The sequence below is a fragment of the Aspergillus ochraceoroseus genome (assembly GCF_002846915.1).
Source record: "Aspergillus ochraceoroseus IBT 24754 chromosome Unknown P175scaffold_2, whole genome shotgun sequence".
Taxonomy (NCBI): Eukaryota; Fungi; Ascomycota; class Eurotiomycetes; order Eurotiales; family Aspergillaceae; genus Aspergillus; species Aspergillus ochraceoroseus.
In genome coordinates this window covers 3,662,004-3,685,981 of record NW_024468477.1, presented here as the reverse complement: position 1 = coordinate 3,685,981, position 23,978 = coordinate 3,662,004, and the positions used below count along the sequence as shown (strand labels likewise).

General features: G+C 24.8%; 4 protein-coding genes across 4 annotated transcripts; 1 reads left to right on the top strand and 3 right to left on the bottom strand.

Moving 5' to 3' along the window:
* Window positions 1–60: 60 nt before the first annotated feature.
* On the bottom strand, window positions 61–1,849 carry P175DRAFT_0499959 (uncharacterized protein). Its single transcript, XM_040896848.1, has one exon. The coding sequence runs from the start codon at window positions 1,394–1,396 to the stop codon at window positions 332–334; it is 1,065 nt and encodes a 354-aa protein (XP_040754800.1). The 5' UTR covers window positions 1,397–1,849; the 3' UTR covers window positions 61–331.
* On the top strand, window positions 1,462–1,695 carry P175DRAFT_0530522 (uncharacterized protein; the record flags this gene model as incomplete). Its single annotated transcript, XM_040899794.1, has 2 exons — window positions 1,462–1,481; window positions 1,548–1,695. The coding sequence occupies 2 exons, from the start codon at window positions 1,462–1,464 to the stop codon at window positions 1,693–1,695; spliced, it is 168 nt and encodes a 55-aa protein (XP_040754801.1).
* Window positions 1,850–1,933: 84 nt separating the features above from the next.
* P175DRAFT_0556051 (uncharacterized protein) lies at window positions 1,934–10,949 on the bottom strand (the record flags this gene model as incomplete). The annotated part of the gene is made up of 3 exons (XM_040900668.1): window positions 1,934–2,438; window positions 2,464–2,845; window positions 10,930–10,949. The coding sequence occupies 3 exons, from the start codon at window positions 10,947–10,949 to the stop codon at window positions 2,208–2,210; spliced, it is 633 nt and encodes a 210-aa protein (XP_040754799.1). The 3' UTR covers window positions 1,934–2,207.
* Window positions 10,950–19,115: 8,166 nt separating this feature from the next.
* On the bottom strand, window positions 19,116–19,271 carry P175DRAFT_0431023 (uncharacterized protein; the record flags this gene model as incomplete). Its single annotated transcript, XM_040893456.1, has 1 exon — window positions 19,116–19,271. A coding segment is annotated over one exon (156 nt), but the record flags the coding sequence as incomplete, so codon positions are not given.
* Window positions 19,272–23,978: the final 4,707 nt, after the last annotated feature.

Below are 23,978 nucleotides of genomic sequence, written 5' to 3'. Positions count from 1 at the left end.
AAGGGAGTACGGCCTTCCTACCAAGGGTTGGACAAAACCATGCCGTACCTTGTAAGTAAAGGTTCGACTCTATGTGGTAAACAATGAAAAGGCAGCATATCCTCTTATTCATTGCGCGTGGGTTGATGGATTATTATATACATATACAAGTTTTAGCTATTAGAATTATCACCACCGGATACAAAGAAAGAAAATAAAACCAAAAATATCGCTGTCATCATCCATACATAGTCCAAGCCCGAACCGAGAATCTAGAAAGTAGGATAGAAAAAACAATACACCGAGTCACAAGGTGTATAAGTTGAAAAATTAAAAAAAAAAAAAAAAAAAATTAGAACGCTAAAAGCACTATACTGGCTACGAGTGTAACCCAGATAGCAATGAGAGGATTCAAAGAAACAGCAGCGGATACACCAGCTGTAGTGGAATCTGAGCGAACGGTGATATTCACGGCCGCAAAGCCCGCGCCACAGTTGCTGTTGATTGCCTTGGCTGTTGGGAGGTAAGACGTCGTGAGTGGCTGGCCGGTAACCTGGGCCCAGCTGCTGAAGATATCCAGGGAAGCCTGGATGCAAGAGTTGCAGGTGGGGAAGGGGGCGGAGGTGATGGTGCTACCGTAAGGGAGGAGGTAGATATCGTAGTTAGCGGCACTGGAAGTGTTTGTGATGGCGTCGACGAAGCAGTAGTCGGTTGTTTCTGGGCTGGTGAGACAGGTGGCGCGGTATATGGGTTCGTAGGTGATCATGTCGATGTAGGCGTTTGTGACGACGGGATTACCGGCTTGGTAGTCCTGGGCACAGTTGTTGCTCTGGAGGAGGGAGGAGGCGAGCGAGGACATGGTGGCGGCACAGGACTCGACATCAGCGGCACAGGCGAGGTCAAGAATATGAGACGTCGAGGCAGCGGAGTTGAGGGCCTGGAAGAAGGCCGCAGAGTCGCGCAGGAGCATAGAGATGGCATGGCAGTTCGTGTAGGTGGTGTCTGAGAGGAATTTTTTGAAGAACTTGGGGCAGCTCGTGGTGGTGAAGTTGTCGGAGAGACTGGTGTCGAAGGCTTGGGGGAAGAAAGTAGTAGATGAGGTCGATGATCTGGGGACGAGCAGTGTCTCTCCGTGGTGATGCTCGTGCGCGTGTGTGTGTGCGCCATGATGGTGGATACTTGCGGCCGGGGAGTTGATATTGAGCGTGATATGTCGATTGAGTGGATCATCGTGCTCGTCCGCCGATTCGGACCCTACTATATTTGGGAGATCAGCGGCATTGATGATCCTTCCGCTGAGGCTGGACGGTGATGGTACGGCGACAGTTGTGGCAGTTTCGACGGCAGAGACTGATGTAAGGGAGATGAGAGCGCATATAAAGAAACAGACTCTGGCGCAGGAGGGTGGTTGATGCATTGTTGCGTTGTGATTCAATTCGGGGGTTCGTTTCGGTCGGCTTTTATGAGGAGTAGAAAGGCGACATGAATACTGGAGTAAACGAGTGACTTGGTTGAGGCATAAACCCAGATGAGAGAATGCGATCAATATCGATATAATATCAATGAAGAGATGAAGATGATGAAGAGGATGAAGAGGATGAAGAGGATGAAGAGGATGAAGAGGATGAAGAGGATGAAGAGGATGAAGAGGATGAAGAGGATGAAGAGGATGAAGAGGATGAAGAGGATGAAGAGGATGAAGAGATGAAGAGATGAAGAGGATGAGGGGCAAAGAGAGCTGGAAAAAGAGTGGATTATGGATAAAACATGGTGTAGGTAAAGGTGGACTGAAGAAATATGAAATATTGTGTAGAAAACAATCAATAAAAAGAGAGACACGAAGAATTACAGAAAAGAATGAAGGACTGAAGCAAAGAAAGAAGAAAGATGGATGGATCAGGGGAAATGGAGATATAAATAGATATCAATATATCTACTCCGTACTCCAGAGTATCCAGAGTACATACATTAGCGCCCGCTCCCGCTTTTATCTTCTAGATCTCTATAATACTGACACGACACGTACATAGAAGGGGATTCAGGCATGGCAGCTAATGATGCAAAAGTTGGCGCTATGAAGAAACCCCATGCAGTATTTAATAGACACTGATCACATATCCTGCGCTTCATGGAACCTTCTTGATGCAGTAGAGTATGTAATACTTGCATAGATCGACTGGCTGGTTACCAGATTCCAAACCCCATATTCCAAGGAACACTATAGCAAATTACCCCTGCTTAATGACTGCTAGTCGTTTTTTTGATCTTGTCACTGGCTTCACTTCGATTATGGCCTGGGCGTTTCCCTTGCGATCGTCGAGATATCCATCGGTTCTTGCTTCAAAACTAGCGTCATCAAAGGTAGCATTGAAAACCTTTCTGTGCAAGGTCCACTTATTCGCGAGTTGAAATTTGAAGGTCAGAGCGTTGAGGAAGATGACCAGAGCACAATTCACGATCTGTTCATCCTTTGTTGGAGGGTACATATAGCACGTTCTCCAGTTCTTTAGGAGCCGGTGTTATCTCCCGGAATGGGCTCGGGGTCTCTGGGCTCGGGGTTCTCGGAATAGTAAACGCCTCATTCAAATCGACTTCCTCAATATCCAGAGTCTTGGTAGTATTGGTTGACTTCGAGGGCGTCTCCAAATGCATGTCTGCAAGCTTCCTACTGATTTGTTGTGCACGACCTCGCGTCCGATGTGCGATAGGAGTCGCAAGGGCTAGGCTGATCAACCTTGTCTTCAGTGTTTGTAACCTCAAGCTGAGAGTACCGGGCAACCGCAAAGCTCCCTTTTTCAATATCTGGGCGCGTAAATCCTTGACAATAGGTGTTCCAGGATTTGTATTTTTCCAGCATTGTGCTCGCCTTTGAGATCCATGGTTCGATATCAGGCAGTATTGTGGGCAAGTATTCTATTTCGCGGGGAACCCACAGAACTCGAAAAAGTGCCAGTTCTTATCATTCTCTACTCGGTATGTATCTAACTATTCCGTCAGCCCTTTCTCAGCGCCACACTCGGAAGCTACTCTATATTCAACTAGGCCAGCGCTTATATGATTTATATTGCCAAGCGGGGAGAGTGTGAAAGAGACCTACTATTTACATCTCATCACGCTGGGCGCTAATGTAGCGAACTGGACATTGTTGCGTGGTCGGCGCGTATCCACGAACAGACTTTTGAAGTGTTTTATTTTCAAGCGAAAATTATCTACTCTTATGTTTTGATTGGCAATACTATATACATTAATATTCGAACCCTTTAATTATCTGGATAGCACTGAAGCATATTGCATTAAAGACATAACCATCATGAAAGGAGGCCGAGGAGTAACTAAATATAATTATATGATGAAGGTCGTCAAACTATGACGGTAGAAAGTTGACCGAAATGGATTTAATTGGTCTAACTAGGAAATAGAGAGAAGGAGAGATGCTTGGAAGAAGTATGGAGATCTGGAAGGAAACGGTGGCCTTAAATACACAGAGTAGTCACGTGTTGCTATCTTCTTCTTTATGGTGATGCTGCTTTATGGTGGTGCTGTGTCAGGGGGCAGAGTCGGATTCAGATATTCATTGACTAGGAGCTAACCAGACAGAACAGCAGAATAGTAGGTGTCAGGTAATAGACAGGATATAGCTCGAAGAGTTATAACAGGATCAAGAATAATATAGCTTAAATATAGGAATAAGAGTAGATAGTTAAAATAAAATCTAACTAGATAGGTACTATAGCTTTATACTATAATAATACTCCCCTTCTTAGAATTAAGCTTTATTAAGATTAGGAAGGAATTAGCTAGGGTTTCTTAGAATAATAAAGGTAATAATTATTTATTAATTAGTAAATATTTTCTAGATATTTAGTAAGTTTTTTAATTAGCTTATTATATTTAATTTATTTAATAATATATTATAGCTTAAGTTTACTATAATCTTAATAAATTTATTAGAAATTAAGAACTTCTTTAACTTCTTATTTTTTTAATTCTTTTACTTTAATAAGTAATAGTAAATTAAGGTATTAACTAGATAGAGGATTATTAATAGTAAGGTAAAATAAAAATATATTAAATATAAAATAAATTTTTATATTTTTAAATAATTTAAATTTATAAATATATAAGTTAATAATTCTTTTAATATAATATAGTTTAAAATTTTTTTAATTTAATTTTTTCTATAAGTAAAGTATTTAAATATTATAGGTATCTAGTTAGATTTCTTGCCCTATAATATAATAATATATAGGTTACTTTTAATAATTAGCTTATATTTTATAATAGGCTTAAATAAATAAGATCTTAATATAAATAAACTTATAAATTTTATATATAATATTAGTAAATTTCTTAATATCTTTCTTAATAAAATAAATAATAAAGTAATTTAGTTTAAATCCTAATATTAAATAGAATTTATAATTAATTATAAATAGTAATACTCTTATAGACTTAGAATAGATAGAGTTAATAATAAATTTAATTATTAATAATTATTTAAACTAATTATTTTATAGATATAATATATATATTTATAAGTATTATTTTAAAATAATATTAATATATTTAATTTAATTATTAATCTTAGAGTAATAAATAATAAATAATAAGTTATAGATTTTTAAATAGAATATTAGATATTTCTAGAAGATAGTAATAAACTAGATTTTATAATTTAATATAATTATTTTAGGAATATTATAAAATTTTTAAATATATTTAAGATATAGATTAATTATTTCTTTAATATTAATTATTCTAGTATAGGAAAGAAAATACTTTATCTTTATTAAATAATTAATTATAACTAGGATAATATTATAATTATTATTTAATAATAAATATATAATAAAGTCTATATTTATATCTTACTAGGTATGTTTAAGAATTAGTAGAGATCTTAATACTTCTTATTTTATTTCTTAAAAAGGGATAATTTAGTAGTAAAGATAATAATTTTAGATTTATTAATTAATATATTTATAAATTCTAGACTAGAAATATTTATATAATATTAATTTATATATTTTAATTTTTCTAGAATATCTAGTAGTAGGATTTTTATAATAAAGTCTTAATATTTTAGCTTTTATTTTATTATAATTAAGTATATAAAATTAGTCTTAGTATCTTAAATATAGACTAATATATCTATAGTTAGCTAGTATAATATTAGAGTATCTTAATAGATTATTCTTTAGAATATTTAGAATAGACTAGAGCTTCTTATCTTATAAATAAGCTCTATTAAATAGTAGTTATAATATTAATAGCAGGGAGATTAATTTATTAGTAGTAGGTTATTTAATAAAATATACTTAGTATTAGCTATTAGTATTTAGTCTTAAATTAGTGTCACGGGGAGCAGGCGGGCAGTAGGTGTAGCTAACAGCAGGGTGTATATTCAGGCTATCTGCGTATAGGTACAACAGGTAGGGGTTAGGTTAGGACAAGGACGTAGCTTGAAGAGCTATAACAGGATTAGGGGTAATATAGCTTAAATATAGGAGTAAAGGTAGATAATTAGGGTAGAATCTAACTAGATAGATATATAACTATACTGTAATAATATTCCCTCTCTTAGGCTAAGCTCTAGTAAAGTATTCCTAGGGTTCAGGCTTTCTAGGGTAGTAGTAATAATAAGTAATAATATATTTAGTAGTATTCTCTAGGTAGCTAGTAGGAACTTTAGTAATAATAGAATATTTAACCTACTTAATAATATACTTTAAATATAGGTAGCTACCTTAGCTATAGTAGTCTTAGTAGGAGTTAACTACTTTTTTAACCTTCTATTCTTTAATATTATTAACTTTAATATATAGGGGTTTAATTTCCTCTTATCTAGGTAATAGATCTTTAGTAATTAAATATAATAATTTAATATAAAATACTAGATATATTTTTATACTTTTAGGTAGGTCTAGTTTATAAGTATAAGGGTTAATAACCTTCCTAATAAGAAAAAGGCCTAGATTTTTCTAGTCTAATTTTTTTTAGAAGTATAGGATTATAATATTCTTAGTATTTAACTAGACTAATTAGCCTTTAATATAATATTTAGTAGGATAGTATTTCTAGTTAATATAATATTTATAATAGGCTTAAGTAATAATTATAGTAATATAATAATATTTCTATATTTACTTTATAATTAGAGTAAATTAGTAAGTATTATAAGTTTATAGGTAGTAATTAGGCAGGATAGGCTTAAATCTTATATAAGGATTAAAATTATATAAAGTAAAGAATAAGGAGTATCTAGTAATCTTAAAATTAATATTATTAGTAGTAAATTTTATTATAAGTAGCTATTTAGCCTAATTATCTTATAAATAATTAATATAAATTTATAGATATTATTTTAAAATAATATTTATATATTTAATTTACTTATTAGTCTTAGAGTAATAAATAGTAAATAAGAGTAATCTTATTTTTAGAATATAGTTTAAATATATCTAGAATATTAATATAAATTAGAATTCTTAATTAAATATAATAAACTTAAGAAATTTATAAAATTTCTAAATATAGTTTTAAAATAGGCAGGCAGCTCTCTTAGTATTATAGATATTATTATAGAAAATATAGTATTAAAACTTTATTAATTAGTTAACTATTATTATAATAGTATTAAAGCCTAAGCTTTAGAATAAATATATAATAAAATTAATAAATATATTTTTCTAGAAATTCTTAAGTATAAGTAAGGAATAAAGTACTCCTTAATACCTATCTTAATAAAATATAAATTATTTATAAGTATAGTAATTATAAATTTATTACTTTATAAATTATAATATTCTAAGCTAGTAATATAATTATAATAATAATTTATAAGTCTTTAATTTATTTTAATAACTAGTAATTATATTTTTATAGTATTTATATATTAATTCTATTTTTAATTCTTTTATATTAGGGATATATAGTTAGTTATAATAAAATAGGAGTCTAGAATAATAGGTATATTTAGATAATATAATTAATAGATAATAATTATAGCTCTTTTCTAGACTTTCTAAAATATTATTAGGGGCTAGATCTTATTTATAACCTCTATTTAAGCACTCTCTTAGCTATTTAGAGAGCTAGATAATCTCTTTTTCTTTAGACTCAGGTAGCTAGAAATATACTAACTTCCTTCTAGTAGTAGCTTAGAACTAGATTAACTATAGTATTTACTAGCTCTATAACTTCTCTAAATATTTAAGTAAGAAACTTACCAAGTTTTCTCTTTTTAATATTATTTAACTTTAATATAGTAAGTATTTATTCTCTTTCTTAAGGAGATTTTATAACTTTCTAGTTAAATTATCTAGTTTTACCCTATACTTGCCCGGGTGATAATTAATTATAAAGTTAAAATAAGATAGGAATTTAGATTATTAGGCTTATTATTAATTTAATATCTTAATTATTATAAAATACTCCAGGTTTCTATAATTAATTATAATCTTAATTAGATACTAGTATCCTTCTAGTTCCAGGGTTTATTCTTTTAAATAATAGATAATTACCAGCAACTCCTTATTATATATCTTATAATTATACTTAGTTAAAGTTATTTTTTTTAAGTAGAATCCTACTAGGTATAGAATTTTATTATTATTATATTATAATAATACTCTAGTAAATATAAAGTTTAAGATATTAATTTTTAAAATAACTAGTTAGTCCTAATTAAAGGACCTTAGTATTAGTTCCTTAGTAAATTCTATTTTTAGTATTTTAAAAGTAGTCTGGTAGGTTAAAATCTATAAGAATAGGGTTTCTTTCTTTTCTAAGGTAGTAATAGGCATGAGAATCTGCAAGAATCCTTTAATAAAGTATTAATAAAATCTAGTAAATTCTATAAAATTCTTAATATTAGTAACTATTTTAAGTAGCTTCTAATCTATTATAATCTTAATTTTTTTAAGATTTATATAGGTACCCTCTCTTCTAATAATAATATTTAAGAACTTAATTTCTAGTTAGTAGAATTTATACTTAAATATCTTTATATATAATTTATTATTTCTTAAAATTTATAATATTTATTTTAGATATTTAGTATATTCTTTTCTTATATAGCTATAAATTAGGATATTATCTAGAAATATATTATAAAATATATCTATATACTATTATAGGATATTATTTATAAAATATTAGAAAGTAGCTAGGGCACTAGTTAGGCTAAATAATATAACTAGGGACTTATATAGCCTAAAATAGGTTTAAAAAGTAATTAGGTACTCTAATCCCTTCTTAATATAGATATTATTAAAGATAGCTATTAAATTAATTTTAGAAAAATACTATATTTCCTGTAGGTTATTTAGGATTTCTTTAATTAGGGGTAATAGGTAGTAGTCCTTAATTAATATAGTATTTAGTCCTTAGTAATTTATATATAGGTAGAGGCTATCTCTAGGTTTATTAATAAATAGAATAAAAAAGATAGCTAGAAATAAGCTAGAATATATAAAACCTTTCTTTAGGTTCTTTTCTAGCTATTCCTTTAGAATAATTAATTATACTTATAATATTAGATATAATTTATTAAATAGGGGTTATTTTCCTTCTTGAATCTTAATATTATAATTATATAATTAATATAGTAGTAGCTTTTTTATTTCTTAAGAATTAAATATGTTTTAAAAATCTTATAATTCTAGGGGAAATATAGATAGTAATTTAAGATTAATATCTTTATATTTTAGTTCTTTATTAACTTTATCTAATAAGATCTAGTATAATTTCTATACTAGATAGTAGGTATATATAACTAGTACTCTTAAAGATATTTAGTATATTTCTATAGATATAGGGGGTTTTGACTTTAGTAATTTTTTTTATTAATTTAGTTACTTAAGTTAATCTTTTTAGGAAATATCTATTAGGGCCCTTATTCTTATAAGCTTAAGAGATATATTATAATATTTATAGTAGTATTAGCTATTAAATATAGCTATTTAATTAGAGAAATATATCTTTAGGTTATATATAATAAGCTAGGCTAGTCTTAGGATAATTAGATAATAGGAGAGGCAGGTAATATAAAAGATAGATTTTTAGTTATAATAATTATTTAATAATAGGTTAGCCTCTATATAATAAGTTACTATATTTTTTTCTACTTCCTTACTATAGAAGCTAGATAGGGATATTAGATAAGGGAGTAGAATAATCTTTAGTCTATATATTTCTACTTATTAATAATTTATAAAGTTAATTTTTTTAGCTCTAGAATTAGTTATAATATAAATTAGTATTTTTAGATTTTCTTAATATAGTTATATCTATTATATTATTAGGTTGGCGCGCATATAATAGGAATTAGGGGAGTTAGTTAATTTAGTAATAGTATAGGATAAGTAGAGTAATATATCTAGTAATAAGGACTTCTATATATATTCTAGTGCTAGATAGTAACTATAGTTAGACAGACTCTATTTTCTAAATTAGGTAAGATATTAAGGGAGTATAGTTAGTTAGGTTTCTTTAAAGTAGTAAGGTAGTTATTCTAAGCTATAATATAAGGAGCAGGCAATATTATAGTAAGGATTAAGCTAGAATAATATACTAGTATATTTATCTACTCTTAGATTTATATAAAATATTAGTTAGGTAAGGGGTAATTCTTTATATAGTATATTTTATCTTTATAATAAAAATATTCCTTATACTTATAATATCCTTCCCTGGGGGAGTATAGTATATGGTGGGTATAAGATAAATTTATAATATCTAAATCTTTTCTAGGCATGGGGGGTGTAACTAGGTAACTAAATAAGATAGAATTAGGGAGATTCCTTAATACTACTAGACTAGAATAGTAGGAACTAGATATTAGGTAAGAATAGGATACTTATAACTAGTATTAGTAATAATAATTTTCTAGTAACTAGAAATAGTTAGTATATTCTTAGAAATCTTAAGATAGGGTAGGATTATAAAATAATATATTTTAGAGTTTAACTAAGATATTTTAAATTAGGAGAAATATTAAAGAATTATTAAGTATTTTTTTTTCTAGAGTAAGGTAATAAAATTCTATAAAATAAGTATTAAAGTCTAAGTTTCTCTATTTCTAACTATAGAGGTAATTTTAAGTATTTTAAATTTAATTAGGGTCTCTAAATACTATTTCTAGATAGTTAAGTAGGTTAGGATAGTCTAAGAACTAGAAGATACTAAGTCTTATCTTAAGTAGGATTAATTTATAAGCCCTTCTAGTTAGATATCCTACTATATAGGTTAGTCAGGCTTTAGTAGCCAGGAAATAGTCTAGGTTAGTATCTATTTTATTATAGATCTGTTATATAAAGTAATAAAGGTTAGAATAAGTACTATTAAATTCTTATAAGTTAGGGAGTTTCTTACTAAGATAGGTATTAAAAGAAGGACTAGTAGAAATAGATATAAGTACTCTTATTATATTAGTTATTATAGCTTTAGTAAGGGGAGTATATTTAGTAGGGGTAGGGATAGTAATAGGAGTAAGTATAGTAAAGATAATAATAATCTATAGTATAGTAAATATATATTTAGACTTAATTAACTTCTATTAGATTACTTCTAATTCTTCCTTCTAGTATAATATTACTCTCTTTTTCTTGGCTAGCTCTAGGCTAGCTTTATTAACTTGATTTTAAAGGGTATAAATCTCCTCCTTTAGGGAATTAGTATATCTATTACAGGATTTAAGGTAAATAATCTAGGTAGTAAAATTATTAGTAATATAGCTTATAAACTTCTTAACTAAGTCTATAATTAGGGGCAGTTTAGGTTATTTTAACATGCTAGCAGTAGCTATACCTGGGGTAGGAGCTATATAATGTTATAGGGAGTAGGTAGGTAGTAGGTATAGCTAATAGTAGGATATATATTCAGACTATCTATATATAGGTATAACAGGTAGAGGTTAGGTCAGGACAAGGATATAGCTTAAAGAGCTACAACAGGATTAGGGGCAACATGGCTTAAATACAGGAGTAGAGGTGGACAGTTAGGGCAGAATCTAACTAGATAGGTACATGGCTATGCCATGACAATTAGTAGTAGTCTTAGATAGCAGATTTTTAGATTTTAGGATAGTCTAGCTCTAGTAAAAAAGTTATTTATCTCCTTTCTTAAGCAAGTCCTCTAATCTCCTAGTTAATATATTAGGCTTAGTACCTAATTTCCTAGGGTAGTAATATATTTAGAAGTTAAATTTTAATAAAAATTTAGACTAGCAGGCTTATTAATAGTTTAATAGCTTAATTAATATAAAATATTCTAGATTCTAGTAATTTATAATAACCTTTATAAATAATAAAGTCTCTTCTAATTTAAGGTATTATTTTTTAAAATAGTAAATAATAATTAATAGTTCTTTATTATAAATCTTATAATTATATTTTATTATAAAATATTTCTTAGAGAAAAATATAATAAAGTATAATATATTTTTATTATTATATTATAATAGTATTCTAGTAAATATATAATTAAAGATATTAATTTCTAGAATTATATTTTTTAACTAGTTAAAAGATTTTAATATTAGAGTATTTATAAAAGTAGCTTTTAATTATTTAAATATTTCTTAGTAAGTAAATATCTAGTTAAAGTTAATATCTTTTTTAATTAGATTAATTAATAATCTAATAATTTTTAAAAAGTTATAGATAAATTAGTAGTAAAAGTTTCTAAAATTAATAAAGACTTAAATATTAGTTAGATAGATTAGTATTTCTTACTTAATAATTATTTTTACTTTATTAGGATCTATTTAAAAGCTATTTTTATCTATAATTAGTTCTAGAAACTTTATCTTATATATAAAAAATTTATATTTACTAAATTTAATATAAAGTTCTATTATTTATAGGTATTCTAATATTTATTAGATATAATAAATATATTTAATATAAATTTAGCTATAAATTAGAATATTATCTAGATATATAATATAGAAGATATCTAAATAATTATATAAGGCTTTATTAATAAATCTCTAGAATAATACTAGGGCTCTAGTAAGCCTGAATAATATTATTAAAGATTTAAATAAGTCTAATTAAGTTTAGAAGATAATAAAGTATTCTTATTCTTTTTTAATCTATAGATTATTAAAAATAAAAATAATATTAATTTTTAAAAAATATCTTATTCCTTTTAAATTATTTAGTATCTTTTTTATTAGTAATAATAGATAATAATCTTTTATAATAATTATATTTAGGGCTTAATAATCTATATAAAATTATAGGCCTTCTTTAGATTTTTTTATAAATAAAATAAGAGATATAGTAAGAAAGAAACTAGAATAAATAAAATCTTTTTTTAAATTCTTTTTAATTTATTTTTTTAAAATTTTTAGTTTATCTCAGGACATGCTATATAAGCTTCTAAAAGATAGGATTTTTTTAAGTAGTAATTTAATCTTATAATTATTAAATTAGTAGAATAGTAGGTATTTAGCCTCCTTTAGTAAAAATATATTATAAAATTTAATAAACTTAAGGAATAGTTACTCTTGTAGCTTAGATTTAGTAATAGTAATAGGATTTAGAGTAGCTTTAATATTAATAATAATAGTAGTAAATATCTAGTATCTATAGCAGGTATATATAATATAGGTAGTAATTAAGACTCTAGTAATATCTTAATTCTTTAGAAGTTTAGGGTAGGAGTTAAGGTATTAGAAAGAAGTTTTTAATAATATATTATATAATATTAAAATTTTTATAAACTTTAGAAATATATTATAGTACTTTCTATAATAAGGGCTTTTAAATAAAATAATATAATTAATAAATCTAATCTAGAGATTATAAATCTTTAATTAAGATAAGTTAAGAATAATAGGAAAATATATAAGTTAGATTATAAGAAAAATAATATTTTTTTTAATATAATTATAAATTTTTTAGATTAAATAAATAAAATAAGTAATATTACTAGACTTTACTAAAATATTATTAAATCTCCTTAATAAAATAGGGTTCCTTAATAATAATATCTCTAATTAATTATTTATAGCCTAATTATAGTCTATAAAATATTTATTCTTAGCTCTAGAATTAATTATAATAAAGATTAATAAAATCTTATTAAGGATTTCTAGATTAATAAGTAAGATTATTAATTTAGATTAGTAATTTTCCTCCTTTACTATTATTCTAGTTATTATAGCCTTTAATAGATAGAGAGAGTACTAAGGATATCTTTAATTATAATTTAGGTTAGGGATATTCTATTTTCTAATTTAAGGAATATAGAGTATTTAGTAGGTAGGATTCTAATTAATAGGGGGTATAGGTCTAGTTTAGTAATAAATATAAAAGTATAACTAGTTAGTTTTTAGTTAAGATATAGGTAGCTACCTACTAGATAGTTAGTACTATTATAGCAGTAATATAGGTATTAGGTTTGATAATTAAGATAATAAGTAGTAGATAGGTCTATTAGGTCTTTAGTAAGAGTAGTAATAATAATAAGATTAATAGGAATTATAGGAATTTAGGTAGTAAGAATTAGCTTTAAAATAAGTTAGGGAGGCTAAGAATTCTTTATAGATAGGAATAGGATAGTACTTATATAATAATAATAGTAATTTTCTAGATTTTATAGGTAATTAATAAAATTATAATATTATAATAAGGCCTTAAAGTATATTAATATTTTTTAAAATTTTTAGCTAATAACTTATTCTAAAATTATAAGTAAGATATCTTTATTTATATTTTTTTTTAATATAAGATATTAAAATTTAGTAAAAAAAATACTAAACTTATAATAAATTTATTAGAAATAAAATAAATTAGTATAAATATTAATTTCTAAATTTAGATTTCTAAAAGCTTTTTTTAAAATTTCTAAAATTTTAATATAATTACTTAATTTATAGATTTTATCTTAAATATATAATAAGATTTAGATATATAAAGTTCCTTTAAAGTAACTAATTATATAAGTTATTTTACTATTTAAGATTAGGAAATAATTAAGATTTATAGTTATTTTTTAATAAATTTAAGAAATAAAGTATCTTAAGTTATTTTATTAATTATTAAATTTATTAGGATTAGAAAGTTATTTAGAGATTTAAGTAGTAAAAATAAATATAATAAAAGTAATAATAATAGTAAGAAAAGTAGTAATATTAGTATTTTTTTTAAAAGAAGATAATAATTAAAAAAATATATTATTTTAAATAAGTATTTTAAATAACTTTTATTAAGTTTTTTTAATTTATATTTTCTAGTACTTAATTATATTATTTTTTTATTAAATATAATTAAGAAAGTTAGTAATAGTAAAGTATAAAATAAATAATTTATAAAATTTTTTTATAATAATAATAAAGAACTAGTATATTTTAATAATATATTATCTTAATTTATTAGGAGTATTATATAGAAGGATTTCTATATCTTTAGGTAGTATAGGTAGTAAAACAAGTATAATAGTAATAATTAACTTCTAGTAAAGAGGAGCTATGTAATATTAGAAAGTAAAGTTAGATTTAGATATTTATTAATTAGAAGCTAACTAGATAGAATAGTAGAATAGTAAGTATTAAGTAATAGATAGAATATAGTTTAAAAAGCTATAATAGGATTAAGAATAACATGGCTTAAATACAGGAATAAGGGCAGACAGTCAAGGCAGAATCTAACTAGATAGGTACTACGGCTTCGCGCCGTGACATGCTGGTTGCATTCACTGAGTGCAGCACTCTAACACACCCCCCTTAGCAACACATCTATTTCATGAAGCTATTTAGAGTCCATCTCTAACCTGCTAAAACCTAACCTCTTGATGAATTTATTAAATTTCGCAGTTAGTAGTGCCTTAGTTAGCCTGTTAGCAATATTATCCTCTCTACTAACTATTTGTAGCTAAATTCTGCCATTTTTAATTACCTCTTTTATAAAGAAGTAGCAAATGTCTATCTAGTAGAGTATAAATATATAATTTAGCTTCTTTACTAAAGTAATAGTATTAGTAGAATCAGTATGTAAAGGTATGGCACCTTTTATAGACTTTTCTAGTCTAATAGCTATATATAACTTTTATAGCTATATAGCTAGCTTTATTACTATATCTCATGCAATAAATTTAATAATAGTTAAACTTAGAGTAACTAGTAATTACTTTACTAATCTCTATATAATTAGTACTTTAAATATAAAAAATATAAAGTCTTTTATTAATTTCTTGTCTTTATAATCTACATGGGAGGCATTAATATATATATATAATAGATTATTTAAATAACCTAAGACTATTATATAATCTAAGGTCTTCTTTAAATATTAGAAAACTTATTTGATTATATTATAATCTAATTTAGTAGGATTATGATTTCTCTATAGTAGTTATATTATTATATATTAAATATCTAGTCAGGTCTAAATAGTAATCTAATTTAAAGATCTAGTTAATTCTTAGTAGTAGGCAATATTATCTTTACCTGTAGAGGTATATATAATATCTAGAATAATACTACTAGTATCTAGTATCTCTCTAGTTAATTTCTATTCTAGAGTTATTAGTATATGATATGGCTAAAGATTATAGAAATTCCATTTATAGAGCATCTTTTAGATATATATATATTAGGATATTAATATTAGATTACTAAGTAATCTATAAATATTATATCCTAAGAACTGTATAGGTTTACCTAGTTACTTTAATTTGAAATATTTTTCTAGCTTATCCATGAATTATTAAATATTTACTTTATTAGGGCTAGTAACTATTATATTATCAATATAGATAATAAGTATTAGCTGCTAGTCTAGATTATAGTAGAAGTATAAGTCTTTATTAATTACTTTCATGCTAATTTTTACTAGAATATCATGAAATTCCTTGTACTAAAGAAATATTAACTATTATAATCTATATAAGGCTTAGAGTAGTAGATATACTATACTATCTTACTTATTAAAACTAGTTAGTTGGTGTATATAGATCTTTCAATCTTTAATTATTATATTAAAATAGGCAGTTACTATATTAAATTATGCTTATTTTAAATTAAAATAAGCAACCATGCTTAAAAATAGCTTTACTAAAGTATCTACTATTACTAGGAAGTAGACTTAGTTAAAGTCTATATCTAGTTTTTAGAAGTTTCTATATATAACCTATTTTATATAGAATTATAATATATTATTATCTATATCTAATTTTAAGTTATATACCTATTTTCCTAGTAAGATCTTTATATCCTTTAGTAATAGTATAAATTTATAAGTCTAAATAGCTTCAAGCTTACTAATTTAACTTTGCATTACTTATATCTAGTAATCCTTTTATAGTGACTTTATTACTTAAGTATAGCTCTATAGGATTCTAACTTTATAAGTCTTTATGGGCTTGATCTCTGGTATAAAACTACCAGGATCTAGTAATATTATAGCAATTATATTAGGTGATTCTCCTAGCTTTAGATAGGATCCTAGTAAATAAGGTGTTTCTAGAAGTATTTTTAGAGGTAATATAGACTAGGATTAAGATTATTATTCCTATTTTACCTCTTCTTCCTGTAATTGCTTTGCCTGCTTATCTTTAAAGTAAATACTTTAGTATTAACCCTTTATAGATCTTGAAGATCTCTATAGAGTAGTAATACTACTACTAGTATTATTACTAGCAGGATTTCATGCCTTTACTAGGTTAACTATTTTTATAGGGTTTTGTTAACGCCACACCCTGTATTGATCCAACCACACCCCTTCCCGATCCTGCCACACCCCCTAACCTGATAATGCCACACCCATTTATCACATGATAAAAATATTACATGTAGAGTTAGATATCTATATTCTATTATAGCATGCATGTTATAGTATGCCTAGGTATACTTATTATAGCATGCTATAAAAGCATGTGATTCAGGTAATATATGTCACGGCGCGAAGCCGTAGTACCTATCTAGTTAGATTCTGCCTTGACTATCTGCCCTTATTCCTGTATTTAAGCCATATTATCCTTAATCCTATTATAGCTCTTCAAGCTATGTCCTATCTATTACCTGATACCTATTATTCTACTATTCTATCTAATTAGCTCCTAATTAATAAATATCTAAATCTAACTCTATCCCTTAATATTATATAATTTCTCTCTACTAAGAGTTAATTACTACTATTATACCTGCCTTACTACTTATATTACTTAAAAATATAGAAATCCTTTTATATAATACCCCTAATAAATTAAGATAATATATTATTAAGATATATTAATTCTCTACTATTACTATAAAAGAATTTTATAAATTATTTACTTTATATTTTATTATTACTAACCTTCTTAACTATATTTAATAAAAAAATAGTATAATTAAATACTAGAAAATATAAATTAAAGAAACTTAATAAGAATTATTTAAAATATTTATTTAGAATAATATATTTTCTTAATTACTATCTCCTTTTAAAAGAAATACTAATATTACTACTCTTTTTATTATTATTATTACTCTTACTATATCTATTCTTACTACCTAAATTTCTAAATAACTTCCTAACCCTAATAAGTTTAATAGCTAATAAAGTAACCTAAGATACTTTACTTCTTAAATTTATTAAAAGATAATTATAAACCTTGATTATTTTCTAACCCTAAATAGTAGAATAGCTTATATAATTAGTTACTTTAAAGGAATCTTATATACTTAAATCTTATTATATATTTAAAATAGAATTTATAAATTAAGTAATTATATTAAGATTTTAGAAATCTTAAAGAAAGCTTTTAAAAATCTAAATCTAGAAATTAATATTTATATTAATTTATTTTATTTTTAATAAATTTATTATAAATTTAGTATTTTTTTTACTAAATTTTAATATCTTATATTAGAAGAGAATATAAATAAAAATATTTTATTTATAATTTTAGAATAAGCTATTAGCTAAAAATTTTAAGAGATATTAATATATTTTAAAATTTTATTATAATACTATAACTGTTAGGGGGCAGAGTCGGATTCAGATATTCATTGACTAGGAGCTAACCAGACAGAACAGTAGAATAGTAGGTGTCAGGTAATAGACAGGATATAGCTTGAAGAGTTATAACAGGATCAAGAATAATATAGCTTAAATATAGGAATAAGGGTGGATAGTTAAGGCAGAATCTAACTAGATAGGTATTATAGCTTTATATTGTGATAGTACCCCCCTTCTTAGGGTTGAGCTCTGTTAAGACTAGGAAGGAATTAGCTGGGGTTTTTCAGGATAATAGAGATAGTAATTATTTACTAGTTAGTAAGTATTTTCTAGATACTTAGTAGGCTCTTTAGTTAGCTTATTATATCTAATCTACTTAATAATATATTATAGCTTAAATTTACTATAGCCTTAATAAATTTATTAGAAATTAAGGACTTTCTTAACTTCTTATTCTTCTAATTCTTCTACTTTAATAGGTAATAGTAGATTAGAATATTAACTAGGTAAAGGGTTATTAATAGTAGGGTAGAGTAGAAATATATTAAATATAGAATAGATTCTTATATTTTTAGATAGTTTAAGTTTATAAGCATGCAGGCTAATAATTTTTTTAATATAGTATAGTCTAAAGTTCTTTTAGTCTAATTTCTTCTATAGGTAGAGTATTTAGATATTATAGGTATTTAGCTAGACTTCTTACTCTATAGTATAGTAATGTATAGGTTATCTTTAGTAGTTAGCTTATACTTTATAACAGGCTTAAGTAGATAGGATCTTAATATAGATAAACTTATAAATCTTATATATAGTATTAGTAAATTTCTTAGTATTTTTCTTAATAGGGTAGATAGTAGGATAGCTTAGTTTAAATCTTAATATTAAGTAGAATTTATAATTAGCCATGAATAGTAATACTCCTATAGACTTAGAGTAGATAAAGTTAGTAATAAACTTAGTTATTAGTAGTTATTTAGACTAATTATCTTGCAGGTATAATATATATACTTGTAAGTATTATTCTAAGATAGTATTAATATATTTAATTTAGCTATTAGTCTTAGGGTAATAAGTAGTAAATAGTAGGTTATAAATCTTTAGGTAGGATATTAGGTATTTCTAGAAAGTAATAATAAACTAGACTTTATAATCTAATATAATTATTTTAAGGATATTATAGAGTTTCTAAATATATTTAAGAAATAGATTAGCTACCCCTTTAATATTAATTATTCTAGTATAGGGGAGGAAGTACTTTATCTTTATTAAATAGTTAACTATAACTAAGATAGTATTATAACTATTATTTAGTAATAAGTATATAATAAAGTCCATGCTTATATCTTATCAGGCATGTTTAGAAATTAGTAGAGGCCTTAGTACTCCTTACTTTACTTCTTAGAAAAGAGTAATTTAGTAATAAAGGTAATAGTTCTAGATCTATTAATTAATATACTTATAGATCCCGGGCTAGAAGTATTTATATAATATTAGTTTATATATTTTAGTCTTTCTAGAATATCTAGTAGCAGGATTTTTATAATAGAATCTTAATATTTTAGCTTTTATTTTATTATAGTTAGGCATGTAAAGTTAGTCTTAATATCTTAAGTATAAATTAATATATCTATAGTTAACTAGTATAATATTAGGGTATTTTAGTAAACTATTCTTTAGAATATTTAGAATAGACTAGAACTTCTTATCTTGTAGATAAGCTCTATTAAATAGTGGTTATAATATTAGCGGCAGGGAGATTAGTTTATTAGTAGCAGGTTATTTAGTAAAGTATATTTAGTATTAGCTATTAATATTTAGTTTTAGATTAGTAGTAGTCTTAGGTAGCAGGTTTTTAGATTTTAGAATAATCTAGCTTTAGTAAAGGAATTATTTATCCTCCTCTTTAAGTAGGTCCTCTAATCTCCTAATTAGTATATTAGGCTTAATACCTAACTTCCTAGAGTAGTAATATATTTAGAAGTTAAATCTTAATAGAAATTTAGACTAGTAGGCTTGTTAATAGTTTAGTAGCTTAATTAATATAAAATACTTTAGGTTCTAGTAATTTATAATAACCTTTATAGATAATAGAGTCTCTTCTAGTTTAAGGTATTATTCTTTAAAGTAATAAATAATAACTAATAATTTTTTATTATAAATCTTATAATTATATTCTATTATAGAATATTTCTTAGAAAAAAATATAATAAGGTATAATATATCTTTATTATTATATTATAATAATACTCTAGTAAATATATAATTAGAGATATTAGTTTCTAGAATTATATTTTTTAACTAATTAAAAGGTTTTAGTATTAGGGTATTTATAAAAGTAACTTTTAATTATTTAAATATTTCTTAGTAGGCAGGTATCTAGTTAAAGTTAATATCTTTCTTAATTAAGTTAACTAATAGTCTAATAATTTTTAAAAAGTTATAAATAAATTAGTAGTAAAAGTTCCTAAAGCTAATAAAGGCTTGAATATTAGTTAGATAGGTTAGTATTTCTTACTTAGTAATTATTTTTACTTTATTAGGGTCTATTTAGAAGCTATCTCTATTTATAATTAGTTTTAGGAACTTTATCTCATATATAAAGAATTTATATTTATTAAATTTAGTATAAAGTCCTACTACTTGTAAGTATTCTAATATTTATTAAATATAATAAGTATATTTAGTATAGGTTTAGCTATAAATTAAAATATTATCTAGATATATAGTATAGAAGATATCTAGATAATTATATAAGGCTTTATTAATAAATCTCTAGAATAATATTAGGATTCTAGTAAGCTTGAATAGTATTATTAAGGATTTAAATAGGCCTAATTAAGTTTAGAAAGTAGTAAGATATTCTTATTCTTTCTTAATTTATAGATTATTAAAAGTAGAGATAATATTAATTTTTAAGAAATATTTTATTCCTTTTAAGTTATTTAGTATCTTTTTTATTAGTAATAGTAGATAATAATCTTTTATAGTAATTATATTTAGGGCTTAATAATCTATATAAAATTATAAGTCTCCTCTAGATTTCTTTATAAATAGAATAGGAGATATAGTAAGGAAGGAACTAGAATAAATAAAATCTTTTTTTAGGTTCTTTTTAATCTATTCTTTTAGAACTTTTAGTTTATCTTAAGATATATTATATAGGTTTTTAAAAGATAGGGTTTTTCTAGATAATAGTTTAATCTTATAATTATTAGGTTAGTAAGGTAGCAGGTACTTGGCCTTCTTTAATAAGAATATATTATAGAACTTAGTAAATTTAGGGAGTAGTTACTCTTATAACTTAGATTTAATAATAGTAATAGGATTTAAAGTAGCTTTAATATTAGTAATAATAATAATAAATATCTAGTATCTATAGCAGGTATATATAGTATAAGTAGTAATTAAGACTCTAGTAATATCTTAATTCTTTAGAAGTTTAGGGTAAAAATTAAGGTATTAAGAAGAAGCTTTTAATAGTATATTATATAATATTAAAATTTTTATAGGCTTTAAAAATATATTATAGTATTTCTTATAATAAGAGCTTTTAAATAAAATAATATAATTAGTAAATTTAATCTAGGGATTATAAGTCTTTAATTAAAATAAGTTAAGAATAATAAGAAAGTATATAAGTTAAATTATAAAAAAAGTAATATCTTTTTTAGTATAATTATAGATTTTTTAGATTAAATAAATAAAATAAATAATATTACTAGACTTTACTAGAGTATTATTAAATCTTCTTAGTAAGATAAGATTCTTTAATAATAGTATTTTTAGTTAGTTATCTATAGTCTAATTATAATTTATAAAATATTTATTCTTAACTTTAGAGTTAATTATAATAAAGATTAGTAGAATCTTATTAAGGGTCTCTAGATTAATAGGTAGGATTATTAATTTAGATTAGTAATTTTTTTTCTCTACTATTATTCTAGCTATTATAGCCTTTAATAGATAGAGGGAGTGCTAGGGGTATCTTTAATTATAACTTAAGTTAGGGATACTCTATTTTTTAATTTAGGAAATATAGAGTATTTAGCAGGCAGGATTCTAGTTAATAGGGGGTATAGGTCTAGTTTAGTAGTAAATATAAAGATATGGCTAGTTAGTCTTTAGTTAGGGTATAAGTAGCTATTTACTAGGTAATTAGTACTACTATAGTAGTAATACAGGTATTAAGTTTAATAATTAAGGTAATAGGTAATAAATAGGTCTATTAGGTCTTTAGCAGGAGCAGTAGTAATAATAGGATTAACAGGGACTACAGGAATTTGGATAGCAGGAATTAGCTTTAAGATAGATTAGAGAGGCTGGGAATTCTTTATAGATAGGGGCAGGGCAGTACTTATATAATAGTAATAGTAATTTTTTAGATTTTATAGGTAATTAGTAAAGTTATAGTATTATAATAGAGCCTTAAAGTATATTAATATTTCTTGAAGTTCTTAGCTAATAACCTATTCTAGAATTATAAATAAGATATTTTTATTTATATTCCTTTCTAATATAAGATATTAGAATTTAGTAAAAAAGATACTAAACTTGTAATAAGTTTATTAGAGGTAGAATAGATTAATATAAATATTAATTTCTAGATTTAGGTTTCTAAAAGTTTTTTCTAGAATTTTTAAAATCTTAATATAATTATTTAATTTATAGATTTTATTTTAAATATATAATAAGATTTAGGTATATAAAGTTTCTTTAAGGTAACTAGTTATATAAGTTATTTTATTATTTAGGGTTAGGAAATAATTAAGGTTTATAATTATTTTCTAGTAGATTTAAGAAGTAAAATATCTTAGGTTACTTTATTAATTATTAAACTTATTAAGATTAGGAAGTTATTTAGAGATTTAAGTAGTAGGAATAGATATAGTAAGAGTAGTAATAGTAGTAGGGAGGGTAGTAATATTAGTATCTTTTTTAGAAGGAGATAATAATTAAGAAGGCATGTTATTCTAAGTAAGTACTTTAAATAGCTCTTATTAGGTTTCTTTAGTTTATATCTTCTAGTACTTAATTATATTATCTTTTTATTAAATATAATTAAGAAGATTAGTAATAGTAGAGTATAGAATAGATAATTTATAAAGTTCTTCTATAATAGTAGTAGAGAACTAGTATATCTTAGTAATATATTATTTTAATTTATTAAGGGTATTATATAGGAGGGTTTCTATATCTTTAGATAGTATAGGTAGTAAGACAGGCATGATAGTAGTAATTAATTTCTAGTAGAGAGGAGCTATGTAATATTAGAAAATAAAGTTAGATTTAGATATTTATTAACTAGGAGCTAACTAGATAGAATAGCAGAATAGTAGATATCAGGTAATAGATAGGATGTAGCTCAAAGAGCTATAACAGGATCAAGGACAATATGGCTTAAATACAGGAATAAGGGTAGACAGTCAAGGCAGAATCTAACTAGATAGGTACTATGGCTTCGCACCATGACAATAACTTTATTAATTATCTATAAAATTTAAAAAATTATTATTATTATTATATAAGTATTATTTTATCCCTATTTATAAAGAATTTCTAGCCTCCCTAATCTATTTTAAAGCTAATTCTTACTACCTAAATTTTTATAATCTTTATTAATCCTGTTATTACTACTACTCCTACTAAAGACCTAATAAACCTGTCTACTACTTATTACCTTGATTATTAAACCTAATACCTGTATTACTACTATAGTAGTACTAATTACCTAGTAAGTAGCTATCTATATCCTAACTAAAGATTAACTAGCTATATTTCTATATCTACTACTAAACTAGACCTATACCCCCTATTAACTAGAATCCTACCTGCTAAACATCCTATATCCCCTAAATTAGAAAATAGAGTATCTCTAATCTAAGCTATAATTAAAGATACCCCTAGTACTCTCTCTATTTATTAAAGGCTGTAATAGCTAGAATAATAGTAAAGGAAGAAAGTTACTAATTTAAATTAATAATTTTATTTATTAATCTAAAAATCTCTAATAAGACTTTATTAACTTTTATTATAATTAATTCTAGAACT

What these genes read in the sequence shown, in the direction of transcription:
- P175DRAFT_0499959 (XM_040896848.1), bottom strand. Translation starts at nt 1,396, where the DNA reads ATGCATCAACCACCCTCCTGCGCCAGAGTCTGTTTCTTTATATGCGCT.